The sequence below is a fragment of the Seriola aureovittata genome, chromosome 7, assembly GCF_021018895.1.
Source record: "Seriola aureovittata isolate HTS-2021-v1 ecotype China chromosome 7, ASM2101889v1, whole genome shotgun sequence".
In the NCBI taxonomy this organism is placed as follows: domain Eukaryota; kingdom Metazoa; phylum Chordata; class Actinopteri; order Carangiformes; family Carangidae; genus Seriola; species Seriola aureovittata.
Window position 1 is genome coordinate 1965006 of NC_079370.1, and position 22319 is coordinate 1987324.

General features: G+C 37.6%; 2 protein-coding genes across 3 annotated transcripts in view; both read left to right on the plus strand.

Annotated features, from left to right (window-relative positions):
• Window positions 1-43: 43 nt before the first annotated feature.
• Window positions 44-22319, plus strand: part of septin7b (septin 7b) — a 125955-nt gene continuing 103679 nt past the window's right edge. Inside the window, exon 1 of one of the 2 annotated variants that reach the window (XM_056381652.1) lies at window positions 44-66. In XM_056381652.1, coding sequence (XP_056237627.1) covers window positions 61-66 — 6 coding nt within the window. In that variant the 5' untranslated portion in view covers window positions 44-60. The remainder of the gene's footprint in view (window positions 67-22319) is intronic. The other variant, XM_056381653.1, reaches the window with a different exon arrangement.
• On the plus strand, window positions 3316-14386 carry LOC130172752 (ubiquitin-conjugating enzyme E2 E1-like). Its single transcript, XM_056381661.1, has 6 exons — window positions 3316-3470; window positions 6213-6396; window positions 7211-7261; window positions 11197-11329; window positions 13021-13168; window positions 14120-14386. The coding sequence occupies exons 2-6, from the start codon at window positions 6242-6244 to the stop codon at window positions 14215-14217; spliced, it is 585 nt and encodes a 194-aa protein (XP_056237636.1). The 5' UTR covers window positions 3316-3470; window positions 6213-6241; the 3' UTR covers window positions 14218-14386.

The following is a 22319-nucleotide window of genomic DNA, read 5'->3' on the forward strand; positions in this document are numbered from 1 at the left end:
CATCAGCTCACATACTTCTTATCAGAAACTCTATCTGCCTCACTTGGGTTTGGCAACGTTATGGCTCCATCCCTACAGTATACTGCAGCTTTATTACCAGGAGGTGTAATGTTTTCATCAGTCTGTCGGTCAACACCATATCTAAGAAACTCATGAATGGATCTCCATAAAATGTTATTGATTGACAGACCTTTGGGCCAAGGAAGAGGTGATTGTGTTTTGGCAGAGATCCAGATCTGGGGGTATCTCACAATTGTGAGGACACATACTCTTATTACTGTAAGTGAATAGCTTGTTAATGTAGTGTCAGACTACATTTAAACTGGTAATTCATTCATTTAGCCGTGCTTGCGGCGTGAGTATGTAGGGAAGACAGTGCTGTCGTTGGTCCGCCACTTTGGTCCAGACGAAAAACATCTCAACTATCAGATGCATTGCCATGAAATTTTGTACATACATTCCTGGTCCTCACACAATGAATCCTAACGACTCTGTTGATCCTTTCACTTTCCCTGTTTTCACTTGTCTACTGACGTATCAGCATCACTTGGATGCTTTGGTACAAATTTTCTGCCCCTTGTTCTAAATAAATGATATTCAACCAAGAAAATAGTAAATATCTTTGATAACAGAGTGTGAGGGTTCGTTCAGAGAACAGCAAGCAGTTATTTTTGCTGCTGTGATAAATTAACATTAACACACAAATTCAACATTTAGAAGTAGGACAGTTGGGAAACAAGGTATGTTTTTACTTATAATGTTAGAACTACCTGTACTTACCACTTTCCAAAACACAGAGACTTCTTGGCATTCCCTGTCCATTTGATAATGTGTGTAAAGTGATTCATCTGTAAAGTAAAAATAGAGTGAAAATTTAACAAACACATAAATAAACACTTTAAATCTATTTGTAATCCAGAATAATGTAACAGTTTAAGGTTCTCTTTTATAAAGGTTCATGAAAATTTAGTCAAAATCAGTGTTGTGGTAAATTTAGTTTTATCCTTTTCTCTCTCTCTCTGCTTGTTGAATAAAGGATATTCAGTGTTTCACAAGGGAAAAAATAATATAATAAAAATAATAAGTGCTTGAATGAGAACTAGGTTTGGAAAGGAGTAGATGATGATGAAGATAATATGAAAAGTATTCAAAACAGAAGGAAGGGAAAAGGTGTAAAACAAAAAGACTTTTGTCGTGCGACTTATTCATGCTGATTTCATTGAACACAACATGTTTTGGCAGGATGCCATTTTGGCATTATAAATTAGTCATACAGCAAAAGCTTTTAAGCCCTTTCAACTGAACGACAGCTGACTTGTTCCAGTGCTCTTTTTTTTTTTTAATTTCCAGTTGAGATTCTGGTGTAAACATCATTATAAAAACCCATCACTCTAGACTCTAATGACTGCTCTGATTGGCCAGGGGAAAGCATAAATATGACGGGTGCTGACATTACAACACTGGATATACTGTGTACTTGGCAAAGATTAGATGGGAGGATTAGGTTGATGTGTTGCAGTAATACAGTTTGTCTAAAAGAATTAGCCTTTGCTGGATCTTAAAACTATATCAAGCTGTTGTGTTATGACTCCTTAAGGTTTGTGGCCTTTGTGCAAGACAATGCCAGAGTATAGATAATGATCATGGCATCGTGGCTTTGGATGTTTCACACAGTGTAAGAATTTTACAGCTTCAATGAAGTGTTGAAACATGAAGACAGATGAAGTGTAAGAAGGTTTCTTCTTTCTTTCCATTTAAAGAAACTTAAGAGGAAATGAATAAATCAAGACTTTAGAAAGGTGAGCACATGCTACTGTCAGTACGATAGTAACAGCCAAAACATTATCAAAATAATATTGTCACATGTAAGTTACTTTGGGCAACAGCGTCTGCTAAATGAGTAAATGTAAATGTAATGCAGGGTTCACAGTCTTGTGTTAACATTTTCAGCTCATGTATCCACCAGTAGGTAACGGTAACTAATGTGCCTAATGTGCTAACACTGTTCCCACCTCACAAATGTCTTCATATGAAAGTTATTAGTAACTGTGTCAGAAATGGAAGAAAAAAAAAAAAGAAAAGCAGGTTTTGAAATGTTGGTTGATGGTGGGAGCAGAGGGTGTAGAGAATTAAACTTCCCACATTAACCTCCTCAATGTATGAAGACGTGCTCTAATGCTGCTGCATACAATATATATTTTCAGCTCATGGTGATGCAATAACATGTTGTTAGTTATGAGTAATTCTTCGATGTATTCACAGACTTGTGGTCAGTTTAAGTGGTTTTTCAGTTTCTATGGCCACTGATGCAGCAACTTAGTCATAGCTGAAGTTCTATTAAATAAACCCTCCTGAATATAGTAAACAATGCATCACACTCTTCTTAAGGGGTGGAAGACGTTCTTATAACCTATACTCAAGTAAAAGCACTAATAACAGACTGTAGAATAAAGTCCATTATGTGTAAAAGTACAGAAAGAAAAACAACAGAATCCAATGCAGTAAAGTATCACCTGTGTGTGTTACAGTGTTAAATATCATTACATTATAATTACTCCTGCATTTCAGCTGCATTTGACTTATTTTCATTATGTATCAATCTGCCATTTAAATCAATCCATTTACTGTTTGGTTTTTAAAAAAATAAAAAATAAAACAGTGAGAAATGCAGTCACAAGTCCAACCCTCAACATTATTATTAAGATTGAAATGATGAAAAGAAAAGGCAGGTGATCCTCACATTAGTGAAGCTGGAGAAAAGAAAAGTTTGGCATTTTACATGAAAAATGATGTAAATAGTCTTAAAATAGATGCCACAGAACTTTCTGTCAATCAAAGTCTTGATTAATCAAACAATGGATTCAGCTCTACATGTATTATCTCACTTTGTAATCTCTTCATATATCTTATATACAAAAATCTGAATCTATGTTAAATGTAGTGGAGGAAAAAGTGCAGCATTTGCCTCTGAAATGTAGTGAAGTAGAAATATAAAGTAAAAATAAAACAGAAATACTCATGTACAAGTATTCCAGATTTTATTTTCCACCACTGCCTTCCAGATTATCTTTAAAATTTAAAAGTCCACTGGTTTTTGGACAGTAAAACTACTTTTTTTATTTATTACATTTTGGTTGTTATTTCTACTTTTATTGTGCTTAGATTACATAAAATAAATGTCCCATAACTCAAAGTTCACAAGTTCGACCTCCTGTTGCAAACACATGTGCTGTCAAATTGTAATCGGAGAAAGATGTAGAAAGCCTAAGGTTCTGTTATGTCGTCCAAATGAAAGGTATTTAGGTTATTTAATGTGTATTAAACGCACATGTTGTAGGGCTGTGCTGTTTCCAGAGTAGGACCGGTGCTGTTCAGCCCACTGCAGCCGCGGTAGGCTACTTCCGTTCCGCAGAGGGCGACAGGCACCAGCCAGCCGAGACTGTGGCGGAGGTCCAGACACAATAGACTGGGTAAGTTTTATTAGCGAAGAAAATATGCGATTTCAAGCCAATATCTCACCGTGTAGTCAAAGTACACGAATCGGTCTGCTGCCTGTGTGTGTTTTCAGGTGAGGTCGACGGTCGGTTTGTCGCTACACACACGCTGAAAAGACAAGAAAACAAACAAGACGGTGGTGGTTAGTTGGTCGCACGGAAAACGGGCTCCGACTATGTGATGGAACGGAGACGTTCTTGGCTACTGTCTGACGCGTTGAATGTTTCGTTGTCGTATTTAGCCTTGAAATACATCTTAGTACGCTCGGTTTTAACACACACAGCCACTGTGTTGTGTGTATGAATCGAGACAACCTACGTTTGAATTTGTATCACCATTTCACCCGGCTGTCGTCTCTCATTTGAAAAGGATGCTTAGCAAGCAGGTTTCCCCCCCACGCTGCTCCAAGAAGTAGTCCCAGCCGTGAAGTCGTTGGGCCTGAGTGTCGGAGTTGAGGGGGTGAGGGGGGGGGGCAATGGTTAGCAGGCAGCACTAGCTTTGTGTATTGGGGGGGGGGTCACCACCATGATGAAGTAACTAATCATTTTAATTTATTAGCATGTAATTAAAATATAGCGACCTTAGCTCGAGTTGTGAAATGGTTAACTGTGCACCTAGCTAGCTCGTCGGCTAACGGCAGTTCACCGTCACGGAAACGTACGCTAACGTTAAAACAGCTTTGTTAGCGCCCCCCCCCCACACACGGCTGAACACATGATCATGACCGTAATTTATCACAGAACATTTAAATTGTGACTTTATATATATCTTATTGACAAAACAACAACAACAACAACAACAATCGTAATAATAAATACTTACCCTTCGTTCAAATATTAAGGTAAACAAGAGTCTGTTTTCACAAGAAGACTTTAAATACCTCTTTAAGTTTGTTTTTTTTAGTACAACATAATGTAATTGATAAAGTGAAAACCACCGGGGGTGATAATATGGCCTAGAATTAGTAAACAAGTTCATGAATATTATGACATTTATATAATCTTCATGTCACTCATCCCCAGCTGTATATTGTAATAATCTCTAATAATATGATTAATTAATTAATTAATTAATTAAACACCACCTGGACCCAGACAAGCTGCAGGAAATTTGAAAACATTTATGGAAGTTTAACCTGGTTATAAAATTTATTTAAAGTCCATATGAATTTTTACACCAGTAAATATATTTGAAGACTTTTAAAACCTTGAAAGGCCTTTAATTGAGAAAAGTGAAAGTAGTTTTTAAGGTATCTCAAGATCAGTGTATGCAAAAGTCAAACTGCATATTTAGTTTGAGTCTTGAAGTGAAAAGTAAGTACAATCCCTGCGGCAAATATTAATTTAAACTTTTTATTTCCTGAACTTAAAAGTAGAAGGAAAAAAACAAATTGAACTGTAGTTGTGATGTTTGGGCGACCTGCTAAATCAGTACCTGGTAAACACCCCCCACCCCCCTCCTCCTTTGGCAACTGTGAAGCATGAGGTGGAAATATTCTGCTGTACAGTTGTGTAGCAGCTAGTAGCACAGGACATAGGACTGTGATTAATGATTATTTTCATTATCAATTATTCTGGTGATTACTTGCTTGGTTTGTTGATTACAAGCAATTCCTGTCAATTAACTATTCAATTAGTCGACTTATCTTGACAGTTCAAACAGAAAGTATTGCTCTTATATATATCAGTAAATTCTGGATGTTTTAATGCAGTCATTCAACAAACTACAAAGAGCACAATGATCCAAAGCAAACATCAAAATTTACCAGAAACTACTTAAAAAAACACAAGCTGAAGCTTTCAGTCAGCAGTCACAAGTGACTCTGTTCCTTAATTTAAATGAAGCTCTTTGAGTTGCTTTTTCCATTTGACAACTCTGATAAATGCACCATGCAATCTGACGAAACCCAGAGTACAGCCAGTGAGTGTCTGTGTGTCCATATAAGCTGGGTGACCGCACACAAACTATGTATTTTAATGATCACTGCATTGCCTTATAAAATGAACCAAAATATGGGTTAATGACAACAGGCGAGCTGGGAGATCGGCTATATTGACATTGAAAATGTGTGATGAAAAAGAAAGATACCCCACCCCCACCCACATTCCACCACCATAGGAGATTGGATGGTCTGCTGGCGATAGCTGGTAATGACAGTGTGAAGATTCAGACGATTACCTAAACCTAGTGTGCAGCAAGACAGCCAAAAAGAATAGAAAGACATTAGCTGCTACAAAAAGTGTGTGCAAGCTGCAGCATCTGCCAAGGAACGGCTTCCTGAGTACTGATTAAGCAGTGTGCCAAAATTTTGTATATACCACAATTAATGTTCAATGTTTTTTCTATTTTTAAGTTCAAGACAAAAGGTAACAGTGTATTACGTTTGAAGAAAGTTGAATTTTAACATCTGTTTGCTGCTTTTACTTCTTTTCACTTCAAAAATCAATAACATATGTAATTTGCCCTGGGGCGCCTGTGCATACAATTCTGTGAGCCGCCGTGGCAGGTAACCAGCAGCTCCTTATGAAAACTAAACAACAGAAGAACCTTTCTAAACCGTGAAAATTGCTTGTGATAAAAAACATATCTGCTGTTGTGGCCATTTGAGGGCTCAGTTAGCTTCTGCTTTGGTTATAAATCATTGTGAAACTGATGCACCTCTTTCAGCTGTGTGGTTACGTAGATGACTTATTTCACTGTGTTGATTTCGGCCTCAGGTTCCGGCTCTTCTTCAATCCAAACCGGTATGTCGGATGAGGATTCCCGTGCCAGCACCAGCTCTTCCTCGTCGCCGCCTTCCTCCAGCCAAACCAGACAGAGGGACACACCTTGCAAGAAGAAACGGGAGAGCAAAGCCAGCATGAGCAAGACCTCCAAGCTGCTTTCCACCAGCGCCAAAAGGTAAGAAACAAAATCCCCAGACTGTTTAGTAATGATTCAGTTTTTGTATTCAAATATAGCTCCGGAAATCCCCACCAATCAAAGTATTAGAGATTATCACAATTGTTTTTTTAAATCTGATTTCTCTCTGGTAACTTGTCTCTTGGGAAGAAAGGCACATAACAAAAGACTACTTTTAACAATAATAAAAAACAACTATGGTTGTATTGTGTTGATTTCTTTCATGAATAAATAGACAAAAGTAGGAGGCAAATGTGACGCCACAGTGAGATACTTCCATTGCAGCTGGAAATCAGATGTCTGAGCATTCAACTGTAAATTTCAGAAGAAGCAGTGTTTTCCAGCGCTTCCTCATTGCATCATTGTTCAGCAGTCATATAGGAAAATTTCCGAGTACAGATGAAAAACACATGATAATTTCTTCTTCAAGCAGCTTCAATAGACCGTAATCTACACGGTCACAAGATAATACTGTGTTCATAGTAAGTGACACAAAGCTTCTCCTTTTCTCTTCTGGAAAAATAACAGAAGGTTTCTCACTCGCTCGGTCTTATTATAACTTACTTTCACAATTGTTGTCCGCTGTTTACACAATAGCAGAAATTACAGTAAATCACTGACTGACTACTGCCACAGTGTAAATCACATTTCTTAATAATGGCCTGAAGATCAGAGATGGATTATAAGTATATTATAAGTCTCATTATTTTCTTTTTCTCATGGTTGAAGGGCATCTTCTGATTTATAATTTTTGTGATAATCGTGTTTATTGGGGGAATGATGTGAGACTGATTTTGTCTGTTTTTGTGTGCAGGATTCAGAAAGAGCTGGCTGACATCACACTGGACCCTCCGCCAAACTGCAGGTGAGTTTCACCCTTTGCTCAAAGTTAGTTTTGGTTTACTCATTAGGAATTTCTATGGATACCAGTTGTTGTAAACCCAGTCGTAACTCAGAAACTAAGTACTCATATGATTACCTGCTCTTCTTACTGATAGTGCTCGTTCTTCAGTGTGTAAAGTAACATGAGGTCACATCGACACCTTATTTGTCAGCTGTGTGTGGACACGTTTGTACACAAATAGTTTGGCTTGTGCAGAGGAACAGCAGTAAATGTGGATCCAGTACTGATGCCTGATCTATTAAGCGAGGTCAGTATGAAGCTATATATATATATATATCAGACTATGCATCACTTGGCAAGTGGATAAAAAGGGCAGTATCTCCTAGTCTACTGAAAACTATCACTCATGCCCAACAGATGCAGGCCATTTGTCGCAATCTATATTAGTTTAAAAATTGGTAGATATTTGCGAGTCACTGAGGCGTCCCGTCTGCCCTCAGTCTGCCCTCAGTCTGCCCTCAGCCCAACATGAGAGGATGAAGAAGTAGAAACTGTGAATAGGCTCTAAACCTATTTTGCGGTCATCGTCTCTCAGCATCTTCCCTCCACTCTTTACTCAAACCCAGCTTTTCATGCAGCTTCTCTAGAACCTAAGAGTGCACTTCCTTGTGTGTCACGATCCAGGTGGACACCCAAACTTGCTGGTAAAATGCTGCCCCCTATTTATTTAGAATATGAATTCAACAGTTGGCCAGTTCTTAAAGATTTCCCCTTTTAGACGTATCTTTGCCATGTGTGTTCTGCAGATTTGTCTGGTGTGGTCAGGATTGGTGATTGACTTACATGATAATGAACAGAATATTTTGAGGGTTTTGAGTTAAGTTTTTCTGAAAAATAAATAAACAAAATTGAATAATATTAAATTAATTAAATAAAAATTGATTAGAATAGACCTAATCTGCAGATGAACAGATATTGAAATAAAGCGTTAGCTGCAGCCTTACATTCATGTGGTATTTCGCATGAGGACTTAATACTTAAGTATGACTGACTCCTGTGCAGCTGCACTACAGTGTTATGATTACAAAGGCAATCCTTAAAACTGGATGGTCTGGGCTCGAGCTCCCATTGCAGCATTCCTCCTCCCTCCTGCAGTGGCCTGAGGCAAATCACTGAAGCCCTCGCTCCTCCAGGCTGCTGTTCTGCAGCTGAGCGTGACCTCTGACCTCCCAGAGAAAGGAGAAAAGAAAAAAAAGGAGCCTTTCCCATCATGGCTCAGTAGATCAAACAAGAAACCTCAGGCCATAGACCATCTACAGAAATGAACGCTGTCTGGATATTTGCTGCTAAATGAAAGAAAGGGCGACGTTTATTCACAGTCACAGCCTTAAAACCAAGTTTCTACTTTGAATTTTGTTGTCGTTACTGTTGCTGCTTGTCGTCAGACTTCTTCTCATGTACAAAAACAACAGCTTCTCAGGCTGATTCTTAGTGGGAAAACTAACACCAGACAGAAACTGTTAAATTGGGTTCTGTTCTCTCTACCTGCCGCCCCGCAGGCAAACAGGCTTTATTTGAAAGTTGGTCACAAAGGTTTTGAAATGTGTTTTTCAGTACAGGATTCCAACAATCTACTCATTATTGTTTTCTTGGATTTAATTGCTCAAAAGTAGCGCACAATTTATAACTTTAATATATCTTGTTTGTTGAGATCTTCATGTGTACCTACAAAAAATGATTCCTGCACAAGGCAGGAAACAGAAACAGCAGAAAGAAAAGTAGTGAACTGTTCCAAGGTGCATAGTAAGACCTTTTTAAAGCTTAGTAAATTTCCTTCTTAACATTATGTTCTTGGTTAAATTAATGGCTTAAATGGTGGATTAAAGATGGATGATTGCAGCTGAAAGTTACTGTAACTGAAAGTTTTAGCATCAGCTGCCATTTAGGCAGATTCATAATGGGCCACCTAATTACAACACTGAAGCGTGACGGCTTAAAAATACAACCTGCCTCAGCACATGATGGATTAAAAGCCATGTTTAATTGAGCACCTCATATTATATTGTAATGCATTTAATGTAATTACTTATATTTTCAGAATGTGAAAATACACTCAAACTTCCCTTCACTCGTAAAGAGGAATGCAGCATGTCTTTATTTGTAGTGCTGTTAATAGAATTGATGTCATGAATTCTACATTTTCTGCGTGTAGTCCAGAGACACGGATACAGAAACTTGTATCAGACAATACCTGCAACACTGTTGGTACTGCCAGTTGTGATACAAGTTATTTATTTATCTAATGATTGTTTTCATTTTTGATCAATACGTGGATTATTTTCTCAATAAATTATAAAACTGAAAAAAAATCCCATTTTAATTTGGCAAAGCCCAAAGTGACGTCTACAGATGTCTCATTTCAGACCAACAGTCCCAAAACCTAAAGATATTCATTTTACGGTGATGCAATACTTGACAGTTAATTTTCTGTAGATTAGCTAAATAATTAATCATCTCAGCTCTATATGAAATTAATCCATCTCAATAAATAAATAACTTCCTGTCTCTGAGAGCTTGTCATACTGTAGTGAGATTTGTGTTGTAATTGGTTCTGCAACTCCACTCCTGACAACTCTTTAACTTTTAAAAGCTGACTTTAATGTTTGAACGCCATCTTGAATACATTTCATAGTGAAGTCACGACTGCTGTCCAACTGCATCGAGATTATGCAGCACACTGTTTTTAATTTATGGACAGGGCTTGTTTCATAGCTGCTACTGAGGCACATCAAACATCATTTTTCCTATTTGATATCAAAATGAATTGATCCTGTATCAGATTCAACCCAGAACAGCCAATCATAAATGCAGATAAAGTGAAAATTTTCATCTGTCACATTTCCAGTCTTGTCTTTTGACAAATGGCGCTCTCAGGATTGATTTTCTATGTCATAGTTGGTACTGAAACTCAGCCAAACGTCCGTGTTAACGTTGATCAAAAACACACAGAAGTGCACAACATCTGCCCCCCACCCGCCCCGCCCCCAGGAGTTTTGGATCAATACTATTATGTCTTGTACTCATGGACCCCCGCGGGGGTTCAACGCCACATTCTGCATGTGATGGGAATAAAGGCTGGGCTGCTTTGAGGGAAAAATCAATGCAGATTACAGATCATGACACGTAGACACATCACCAGGGATTTGCTTTGAAGTGAAGCATCTTCTGAACGAGGCACAAGGGAAAAGCAACTTTCACCGCTCCACGTTTACAGAGAAAATACACTGAAATTGTTGTGACCGCCAGTCACTCTGCAGAAATGTATCAGTCTCAGTGCGTTTTATTTTCCAAATTGGAGTTATTAATTAAAGGCACAGGGAATGTGACTCTTACAGATATTTTTCCCCTTGATCCTTTTGGTGCAAATGTTTCATACAGCATCTACTCCAGCTGAACGAAGTGTTCATTTGGTTGGAATTTCCCGTAAGTGACACGAGGAGCAGATCTTGAATGGAAGTCGTATTTATAGTCAGTTTACGTCTAGAAAGAAGAGAAAGTACAACACCCACGTACAGTTGTGTTTATTTGAGGGAACCGCAGCACATAATCTACACTGATGTATTGTCACACTTCCTCTGTGTGTGGGTGTCTTCTTTCCTCTGTCTTTTCCCTCGACTTCATTAATTATGCTCTTTTTACTTTGTGCATTTTTTCTGTTTGTGGACGAGATTTTGTTTGTGTTGGTTTTTCCCTGGTGTTTTTTATTCCTCAGAATTACTGATAAGACAGTGTGATCAGTCGCAGTAGTAGTAGATTAATCTATAGTATTTCTAAGGAAAGGATGATTTGTAGGTTGTAGATTCAGCACCAGAGAAAACATCTCCTGTATGGATGTTACGCAGTGCTTCAGTGTGATTTTGTGCTGCTGTAAGAGAAGGTAATGTTTCTGTCTGCAGTGCTGGCCCAAAAGGAGACAACATCTATGAGTGGAGGTCGACCATCCTGGGACCACCGGGCTCCGTGTACGAGGGAGGCGTCTTCTTCCTGGACATCGCCTTCACACCTGACTACCCCTTCAAACCCCCCAAGGTACTGGCATTAGAACCACACGTCTTTTTAGGACCCCCCCCCCCCCCCCACACACACACACACACACACACACACACACACACTTGGCAGATTTATACAGCTTCACCAGAGCTAACTATGCAGGAGAAAATGTAACTATATTGTGCAGAAATCCTTTAACCTGACAGCAAAGTGCACAAAGATGATCTTTTCTCTAATTATAAAATATATGAAACTGACATGAGGTTTTTTTTTTTTTTTTGTAGTCATGAGGTTTGGCTTTGAAAAATGTAACTTGTCTTGTGTTTTTCTGTATCGTCAACAAATCCTTAAAATGACCAAAGCCAACAATGTGGATGTCAATACTTTAACTTCCTTACACCCCCCCCCCCCCCATTCAGTGGACTGTGTTTTCCACAGTCTGTACAAAGGATAGACGAGTAGACGCTCATTTGTTTGTCCCTGCAGGATTATTTGGACTAATTAAGTAACAAATATGGTGATTATGGAGGCAATGAAAACTCTGATGGTAACAACTCTGTAGTTTGTTTTATTAAGGCTCATTTCCAGTGGGATCGAACAATGGTTGTAATAAAAATAGAGATATTAGTCTGTAAAACAATTTTAAAAAATCGGGGTTATAAAACATGAAAAATAAAACAAAACAGCACAAAACAATATTTTTGTATTGGGGCACTTGTTTCTGATGTTGGTTTTGCATTTAAGCAAACTCTGTGGATCTTTTACATATTTCTCATCTCTCTAACATATTTAGAGAGAGAGAGAATGGAAAGTTGGGTTTACTGTGAAAACCTCAACAGGAAATTTGAAAGTTGTAGAAAAAAAGATGACTTACACTGAAATATACTTCAGCTGAGGTTGTTCCTCAGATCACAAGTTCCCAAATTATTTTATTTCAGTGTTATATCAGTGCATTTACTGTAAATACATCACATGCTTCACTTCCAGTCAGTGTACTGAATTAATGAGAAGCTGCTGGTTTTAATAATCTTTAATGTGAAAGCAATAATCACAACACCTGAAAGATTTCAAGATGGGGATTCCTGGCATTTTGAAGTTCCTCTTTTCTGCCACTAGAGGGCTTTGGTCTCCTGCAGAGCAAAGTGTCTCTGCATGACTGAACTACTGTCCAGTTTTAACTAAGATTCTCCTAACATAATACAAAGATTTTTTATTCAAATGTCTACATTATTAACCCTTCTTTGTGTGACATCTTAAACTGTATTCAAACATATTTGTATTAACTTATTATTATGCATTGTTTATATGAAAGATGATGTCTTTTCAAGTTGTGAAAATTAATATTTAGAGCTTCCAAACATATCTCCCCTAACATGAAGCCAAGTACTTACAGTATCCTGCAACAAACATATTTGAGAAGCAAATGTGAGAGTTTCCTGCTTTGCTTATTCTCAATGAAGAATAACTGAAGATTTTTGGTTTTGAACTGATGAGCAGACAAAACAAGACGTTTAATGTTGCCACGCTGTGCTTCAGGATATTGTGATGTGCATTTTCCAGCATTGATTAATCATGAAAATAATCAGCAGATTAATAGTTGTAAATAATGGGTAGTTGCAGCCCCACTTTTCTCACACTTGTCCTGGTTAAATCTGACAATAAATAAATGAATAATATTAGGAAACACCGTCGTGTCCTGACTGTAAACTGCATTGCTTTTTTGTCTGCAGGTAACTTTTCGTACGAGGATCTATCACTGCAACATCAACAGTCAGGGGGTGATCTGCCTGGACATCCTGAAGGACAACTGGAGCCCCGCCCTCACCATCTCCAAGGTGCTGCTGTCCATCTGCTCCCTGCTCACAGACTGTAACCCAGGTAAGACAAGAACGCACAGGCTGGCATGTCAGTGAAGTTCAAACACTTTCACAGTGACTGAACTGCTGCATCAACGTTGTGTTTAGACAGTTGAGTTGTTAACTGTTTCAGGTGTAATATTTATGTGGTCAGGTCAGTGTGCTGCAACGAGGAGCGATTCTGATTTGTTCGTCAGAAAGCAGAGCCTGTTACAGCAGGAGATGGCGGCGGTCATGGTTTAAAAAGCTTTTTCTGCTTTTTTGTCTCATTGTTGGCTCTCTAAAAATCTTTAATTTCTGCGTTACTTCTCACAGCATGAAACATTAGGTATATGATTGGAGAGTGGCAGGAGAATTGTTAAGAATGAGGTGCCGATGTGATTTGAATCACTTCTCATTAAATGGCACCTGAACCGTATTTCCAGGGTATTACAAAAGAACAGGAATCTGAAACTCATGCCCCCTTAATGCTGGTAAGTTTTGTCTGTGCTGACACCTTGACAGGAAACCCAGCATCATATGGACATCCTATTTTAGTTTATAAATGCATTTGGCTGGTAAGAGTGAAAGCCATCTGGGAGTTTTTACATTTTACCAGTCACAGACGTTTGTGCCTCACAAAAGATTGTCAGGACTGAACTGTCTGATTCTGCTCATGTACAAATATTTTACTCTGTAATGTAAAAACAGATCCTTAAAAGACATTCTTGAAACTGATTTTGAAGGAGGAAAACTGGTTGTGGAATCAATTGTAAAATTTCTTAAAATATTATATAAGAAGAAAAAAATCTTTTCCTAAGCACCTAAAATAATTTCCTGTTACAAATAAAGGGTACTGTCAATGATCAGCGCCACACTATATAATTTCTTACTGAAGAAAATGTAAATTAACCTTTTCTACGTTTCATTTTTCCCACATGCAGGAAACTTAACTTGAAACTTGATTTGTTTTTTGTTTTGTGTCTCTCTTCAGCTGATCCCCTGGTGGGAAGCATCGCCACCCAGTACACGACTAACAGAGCGGAACATGACCGAACAGCCAAACAGTGGACAAAGCGATACGCCACATAAACCCACAGAGGACGGCAGAGGAAGGAGGGGCTGGGGAGGTGGGGGTGGTTTGTGTTGGGGGGGTTATTTCTATCTCAGATTTTTAGTACTTTATTGTCTGGTATATTTTTTGCTTCCTGATTAAGTTATCTGCGCAAATATGGTAATAAAGGAACACAATAGAAAGGAAGTCTTGTCTGCCTCCTTTTTGTCCATTGAAGGGTGGATTCCACTGACAATTCTGCTGAACCAATTGCCTGTTATCACTAACGATAATGCTGAGAACACTTGTTAAACCACATTTCCAAACGATAACTAGAACTTTGACTTTTTTGATATGTTGATGACATTAAAGATAATGTCCTTTTTGGTAGCACTTTAACCCACCTATTTAGCATTTATAATCAGCATATAAAGATTTAATAAATGGTTTATAACATTAGAATGTAGCTGTAAGTGGATACAGGTGTTTATAATGTATTTGCAAACTATTACTCCTGTCGACACTCACAAGTGGAAGCTGCTGTATAAACGGATAATTAAACATGATGGTAAAACAGTGGTTATAAAATCATAGAAATTATGCAATAATGTACATGTACCGTGCATGTTTTAACACTTAAATCTTCATATCTGCCTAGAACTAAATTCTGTTGTAAACCATTTATTAAATGTTTCAAGGTTATGTTTTATTGTTTTTAAGTTTGTCTCAAAATGTTTCCAACATTTTCCTTGACTTAAAAATCCAGCTACAACTACAGAACCTCTCTCTTTCTTCAGCATCATGTAAACATGACAGTCATAGCTGGTGCCTCATAAATCAGCTAAATCGGCTGCCTTTGTGTTTCTATATTCTTTTCACAGCCACGTTTAGGGATGGGAGACATAATTTAACGTAGTAATATGATGTGGAAAATTGATCAAAGCTTCAATATCTTAGTATTTTGTTGGTGTGTAATTCAGACGACGGGATTTTACTAAACAACACTAAATGATTGTCACAGTGCGGCTGAAAATCAATACATTTTGTCAAATCGCTTCCAGTCTGCGTGTCACTACATTTTCCACATCAGTCTTTAGTTAATATAAGCTATCTCCTCTGGGGGAACGGCTGTCTCACAAAGCAGGATTACTAATTTAGCTGAATAACTGGTAACCAGGTAACAATCAGCAACAACTCCATACTTCACTCTATGTTCCAGTTTCAACCACGAACCACATAACATCATAATCCTTCTTTGTGACCCCTTTCACACAGTATCAGTGAAGGTGCTGGATTTGCTGCAGAAATATAACTCCTGAGGGCATTAAATGTTGGAGTGACATTTCATCTAACTCATGTAACCTTCCCCACATCATGTAGGGCAGTTAAAGCGATAAAAAAAAACTTTTCTGAATCTATTGGAAAATACCTGCCCTCTCTTTCTGACTCTACGCTGGACGTTCTACACTGTAAGGCAGGACACACAGTTTTCCCTTTCAACAACACATGTAAGTCCAGAGGCCCAAGCTTTTATCAGGCCCTAAGCAGAATTTCATTTGGCCAATTGGGGTAGGTTTGGCCTCAACATTGGTAGGGACGCAATAATCCCACCACCCCACCAAAACAAAGAGATTGACTTTTTAATGCTGTCAACCAAACGGTTTATTAACATATAAGATCTGAATTTGCATTCAGAAATGCCCATACGCAAATGTAATATATGTACATGCATTGAATTTCCATATATGAAATATATGTACATATGAAGTAAAGTCATATATGTATATACAGTTCAGCGTATATATGTAAAAATTATATGAAACCTGTTAGGATGTTCGAATTGGCATATTGACATGTCTAACTAATAGAAACGTGTATTTTAGGAATTCTGTTTATATTATAAGTTTATGTTATAGACAAATGTTACATAAATATGTATCTATCCCAAAGCCTGTCAGTATACAGTATGTTCATTATATAAGTAAATATAAAAGAAAGACATGTATGGTTAAATTTATACAGTAGTATTTCATATATGTTATGAACTTCATAGTATAGAAGTATATTAAGGCATGAAAATGTAAAAAACGTCATATTTCAGTGAGGCATAAAAATGTCAAAAGAAGTCAGTATCGTAAGGTGTAAAAATGACAAAAAACTTCATAGTATAGTGCGGCATAAAATGTAATAAAAACGTTATAGTATAATAAGGCATAAAAACGTCAAATAACATCATAGTACAGTAAAGAATACGATGTCATAAAGATGTCATAGTATACTAAGGGATTAAAATATTGAAAAATGTCATAGAATAATAACGCATAAAATGTCATAGTACAGTAAGGCATAAAAACGTCCAGGAATGTCATAGTATACTAAGGCATATGTGAATGTCTTTGGATTGCGGGAGAACCTACGAACCGACGAAGGCGCCAAGCCTGGAATTTGAAACCACAACCTTCTCACTGAAAGGCAACGGTTCTAAGCATTGCACCATCGTGCCACTCCATTACAAAGTCATATTATAATAAGGCATAAAAACCTCATCATATAGTGAGGCATAAAAACATTAAAAAACATCATATAGTAAGGACATGAAAACGTCAAGAAACGTCATAGTAAAATAAGGCATAAAAATGTAATAGTATATTATTGCATAAAAACATCATAGTATAGAAAAGGCATAAAAGCCTCTTAGTATAGAAAAGGCATAAAAGCCTCATAGTACATCAAGTGACAATCACCACCTGCCACTGGGAAGAAACCTCGGTGCCATAGAAAACTTACATATAGAACCATTTATTCACCCAGAGAAATTGCAGCAACATACACGACTATCACAGAGCAGATACACCAACTGTTACAGGCTTAAACTTGTTTTTCTCATTTTTAAGGATGGTAGAAAAAAGGAAGCGAAAACATTAAATGTAACTTAGGTGTTTACAGTTTAAGAGAAATCAACCAAAGACTGAGATGCAGCTGAAGTCTCAGAGCAGCTGGGGATTTACAGTGTAGGAAAGCACTTGATAGGAAGCTCTGTGAAGCGAAAATTAAGTGTAAAGCCAAATGTTGCTCAGACAATCTCACCTAAATGACTAGTATTCATGCAATGTGACCAGATTCTCAGCTTTATAGTTTGTCCCTTATCCTCTATTCTTTATTTTTCTTACCGTCAACAAATCTAAACAAACCAAACTAACAATTATTGTCAGTGTATCCAAACCCTGGTACAGCTTATTCTTCTGTACCATAGACTCCATTGTTGTTCAAAAGCTAATAACACATCAATGAGTCACACTGTCACACTTCACTACGATGTCTGTAGTTTATTTTGGAGCAGTCCACACACACCGTCCTGCTACTGTAAATACCCACTGGAGCAAAATATCGTTGGCTGAAAATAGTCCCCAACAAATAAACGGTTCACTCCTGTTTGAGTAACGTTTGCCAGAAACTACAGTGCCCAGCTGTTTGAGAACATGACTCAACCATTTTTAAAAAACTTTAATGACATATTTGTGACCTGTTTTTAGAGATTTATATCTTAATGAACTGGCTTGGGACTAGGTGCTGCAGACAGGCTATTGAAGAGAGAAGGACAAACAGAATATTGCCAGCTTTATCCTTCAAAGAATGGTAGAATATGTGTAAAATGTTACTTTCCAACAGAGAACGGGCCAAGGGGGCATCATAAAAACAAAACATAAACAATCTGAGACAACTGTCACACACTACAAAATAGATATGTAACCCAATTTCTGCCCTGGTATAGCAGGAGATCACACTCATGAAATAATGTGCATACTTAATTCCATGCAGGGAGTTTATTTAAGTCAAGTAACATCTGTTACATCTGTTCCCCAAAACAAATAAAAATGCATGTAATATTTATCATCTGGCATGTTCAGGCTTTTGTTATGCACTGACTTGAAGTATTAACTCTCTAAAACTGTGTTTCAGTATTCAGCTCTTAAAATACTTCTGATGGCCAACGTGGTCTTGATGATCTTATGTTCTGCCAAGAGTGAACCGTTCCACTGAGGCTTGAACCGTGGCCACACAGCTGGAACTGGGTAATAAATACACTCTCACTATGTACAATTGGTAGTAGTACACACGTTTTTTTTTTTTTAGACTTACAAAAGGATTTCTGGCTCTCTCTCTATCTTTTAATAATCTCTTTTATAAATGGGCTTCTTAAAAAACCCAGTATATTCTTTAAGGAAAACAGAGAGCAGCCAAAGTTAATAGTTCACTAATTTGTCAAAACACAGCTGGTGTTGTACATGTGCAATAACAAATCCAAAACTTGATAAAGCAATTTCCTTGGGCCAGCAGGTATAAATGTTAATCATTTACATTTAAATCACTCATTCACATTTTAGGTACAGTATGTAGTTTAGCCTATGAGATTTACAATGGCCAGGAGATTAGAGTGATTTATGATACAGTAAATACAATAAATCACTTTATTACAAGTAATTAAAATAAAGTTGCAACAGTAATTAAGAAAATCATCAAACCCATTACAAAAAAAACAATAACTTTTTTCAGCTTTATTCTTTGAGCTTCAATCGCCTTCTCTCTTCGAGTCCATAGACAGATTTTCAGGTTTAAGTCAGATCTCTGACTTGGCCACTCAAGGACATTCACTTTATCTTTAAGCTACTGTGTTGTTCTTCTGGCAGGATGTTTAGCATCATTCTCGTGTTGGAAGGTGAGCGATCTGCCCACTTTCAGCCGTCTAGCAGAGGGATGCAGGTTTCCCACAAGAATTTGGGTGTACTTGACAGGATCCATTTTCCCTTCAATCCTGAATAAGTGCCCAATGCCCACTGAAAAGAAACACCCCCACAACACAATATTGCCGCCACCATGCTTCACAGTCGTCTTGGAGTCAATTTTGGTCTCATCTGACTATGGCACCTTTTGCCCCTTGGCATTTAAATCTTTCAGGTGTGTTTTTGCATAACGCAAACGAGACTGTGTTTGTCACTCTCTCAGGAAAGGCTTCTTTCTTGCCACTCTGCCATACAGGCCAGCTTTGTGTTAAGCTTGTAGGATTGTTGTCACATGCACAGACCAACCAGTCCCAGCCATAAAGACTTGTAACTCCTTCAGAGCTGCGGTTGGCCTCTCGATAGCTTCTCTGATCAATGTCTTCCTGGCTCGGACATCCAGTTTGGACGGCCAGCCTGATCTCGGCACGGTGTTAGTGGTGCCATAGTGATGCTCTGAACCGTACTCAGACGGATAGCTTAAGCATTCAAAATCTTTTTGTGGCCTTCTACTCCTTGTGCCTTTCTACAACTTTATCCCAGAGGTCTTTTGAGAGCACTTTGCCAAGCATGGTGAATACTTTGCAGTATCATGCACTACTAGTTGTAGAGTCTTCAAGAAACAGCTGGTTTTATTGAAGTAATCAAAACCAATCGGTCAGGTTGGGCAGTTAGCCTGGTGTTTGATCTGGAGGTTGACTGGTTGTACCTCAGCAAGTTTATAATTGCATATTCTGAGGGTCTGAGGGTCTTAACTGAATCACAAGTTTTACTTGTTTATTTTTAATAAATTGTCCAGATGTTATTTTCACGTTGATATGAGGGTTATAATGTGTACACACAGCTAAAAAAAGTTAGACTTCCAGGGTGTGTTGTGACAAAAGGTAACGATTTTCACTGGGTATGATGACTATCTATAGACACTGTATACATCAAGTGCATAGTGTCCGAACCACCTATGATGTGAGTTACCAATTACTCTAAAGATAGGGCACTAAGAGTTGAAGAGTAAGAATGGTTAGTAGAGAGTAAGAAGAGTCTGCAACCATGTTGACACCAAAGCATTGGATAACTTGTGACCTCATGATGGTACTATATGAGAAGTTAAGGGATCACCAAAGTTTTTACAATTCAGTGGTGGACGATGCTCCTCTACAGCTCACATATATCTCACTGCAGCTCATACAGGTCTGTATTTGCAAGTCTACACCCAGATTTTGGTGATTCAATCAAATCTGAAGGATTGATCAAACTTTTAACACAGTTTAACCAATTTTTTAACCTTAGCATCTGTGTGTCTTTTGAGCTACAAGTCATGAAATATTTGATCAGCAGGGGATTTTTGGGGACTTCCATGAGGCTCGAGGAAATGACTGTGAAATTTCATTTCACTCCTCAGAAGCTGAGTGCACAAAGAAGGCTGTTTTGCAGATCATTGTCAGCATTTTCAATGGAAGTCCTATAATTCTATGTGGGTGTCATCTATTGTCAGTGAGATTCACTCACAGGAACACAGGGCTGGGGATTGCCTGGGGTTAAATGTAAAAGAGGCTTGCACAACTTGATTACTGAATTCTCCCTCGTGATTAACTTATCAGGAAAAGCAAGCTGTACAATTCGAAGTAGCCAAAATAAGTGAGATGCAAGCCATCACCACCATTGTATATTAACCCAAACATTACATAACCGAAACTGAAATGCATGTTTTGTACAAATGCAGTTTTTTTCTATTGTCATTTCATTTTGTTGGTTGTTTGCCAATTAAATAAACATATTATTGAGACAGAAAACATTTCACAAAAAGCTGCATCCTTAAACTGACACCTCAAATGGGATAACCCTAACAATAGGGACACTTGTATCTGCGGGCACATTTGATGTCTTTGTGGCGTTACACTGGAGTGCATTTTATCGTATTGTGTTCATGTTTGGTGTCCCTGTAGGAAAAAGTACTTTTGAGTATATATAGAAATGCCAACCTATAAAAATCATATTCCTGTCCTGTATTCAAAATATTAAGTATTAATTGATCTTGATCTGAAGTGCTTTCATTGTAGCATCATAAAATAATGCTATAACAGAAATAACAATCAATTACTGTAAAGGTGTTGGTTGATGGTGTAGTTTTATCGGGCCTACTCTTTTTTTTAGTCATGCATATATTTGCGTAACATATCTATAGTAAACAGATAATAGACACGCATCCATTCATGTAGTATCTCCATACATATATGAATGTGTATACAGTATGTACACAGACATATACATATAAACATGCTCTTACTGTATGCATGTATACATACATATGCACATATAATGTATACAGAAACACATGAATGCACACACATGTTGTATCAATACATTTTAACAGAATAAACAAATTAAATCTGATTTATCTTGTACACACGGTGTGCTGGGATATCAAATAGTTTGTTATATTTGATTATTGCATTCTTTTTTGAAAGTACATTTGAATTTCTGTATCGTATTATAAACTTTTAAATAATCGGTTGTTACTTTATATTTGGTTATTCCATTATTTTTAAATCAAGAAAGTGAACATTATAGGCATTATAAGAAGTCATCAAGTAGTAGTCATAGAAAAACAGATTGGATTGGATTGCAATAGTTTGTACAGGTGTACCTTATAAAGTGGGCACTCTGTATATATTTTAATTTTACAGTGAATATGGTCACTGATGATGGAATACTACAAACCACTGATTATGCTGGATGGCCCCTGTCAGTCTATGGCCCCGGTTAGAAGCAGAAGATTCTTCACCAGAGCACCACGGTCTTACTTTAAGTCCATGTTTAAAATTTTAGAAATAAAGAAAGATTCCTTTCAATATAATTGTTTGTTGCGTTAACCACCATCAAACTTCATCACTGCCTAAAAAGATTAGCGGTCCAACTTGAGAAAGCATGTCAAGATATTGGTTTTGTTTAAATCCGGAGAAACTGCTAAACAGACAGTTTGTAGGAGCTGCTGTTTTTATGTTATGATGGGTCGAATTACTTATGACCATTTCTATATTTAAAGCATATTCTAAAAGTCAGTGCATTCTGTAGGATGTGTCATGTGTCATTAGTAATTACACATGTAATGTGGAACAATATAAGAGTGTCTTGAAATAAAATTTAAAAATATACAGTAACTTTGAATACTAGTAAATACTCCAGTACTGTAACTCAAGTAAGAAAACTGAGTAATATTTGTTCAGAAGTATCTACACCTTGACTCAAGTAATGGAGTTGTGTACATTTCCCCTCTGAAACAGCAGAGTACTATGAAGTAGCATAATATGGAAAAACATCCAAGCGAAGGGGCCTGCTGCAGCTTGTACCTGACTAATGGGGAA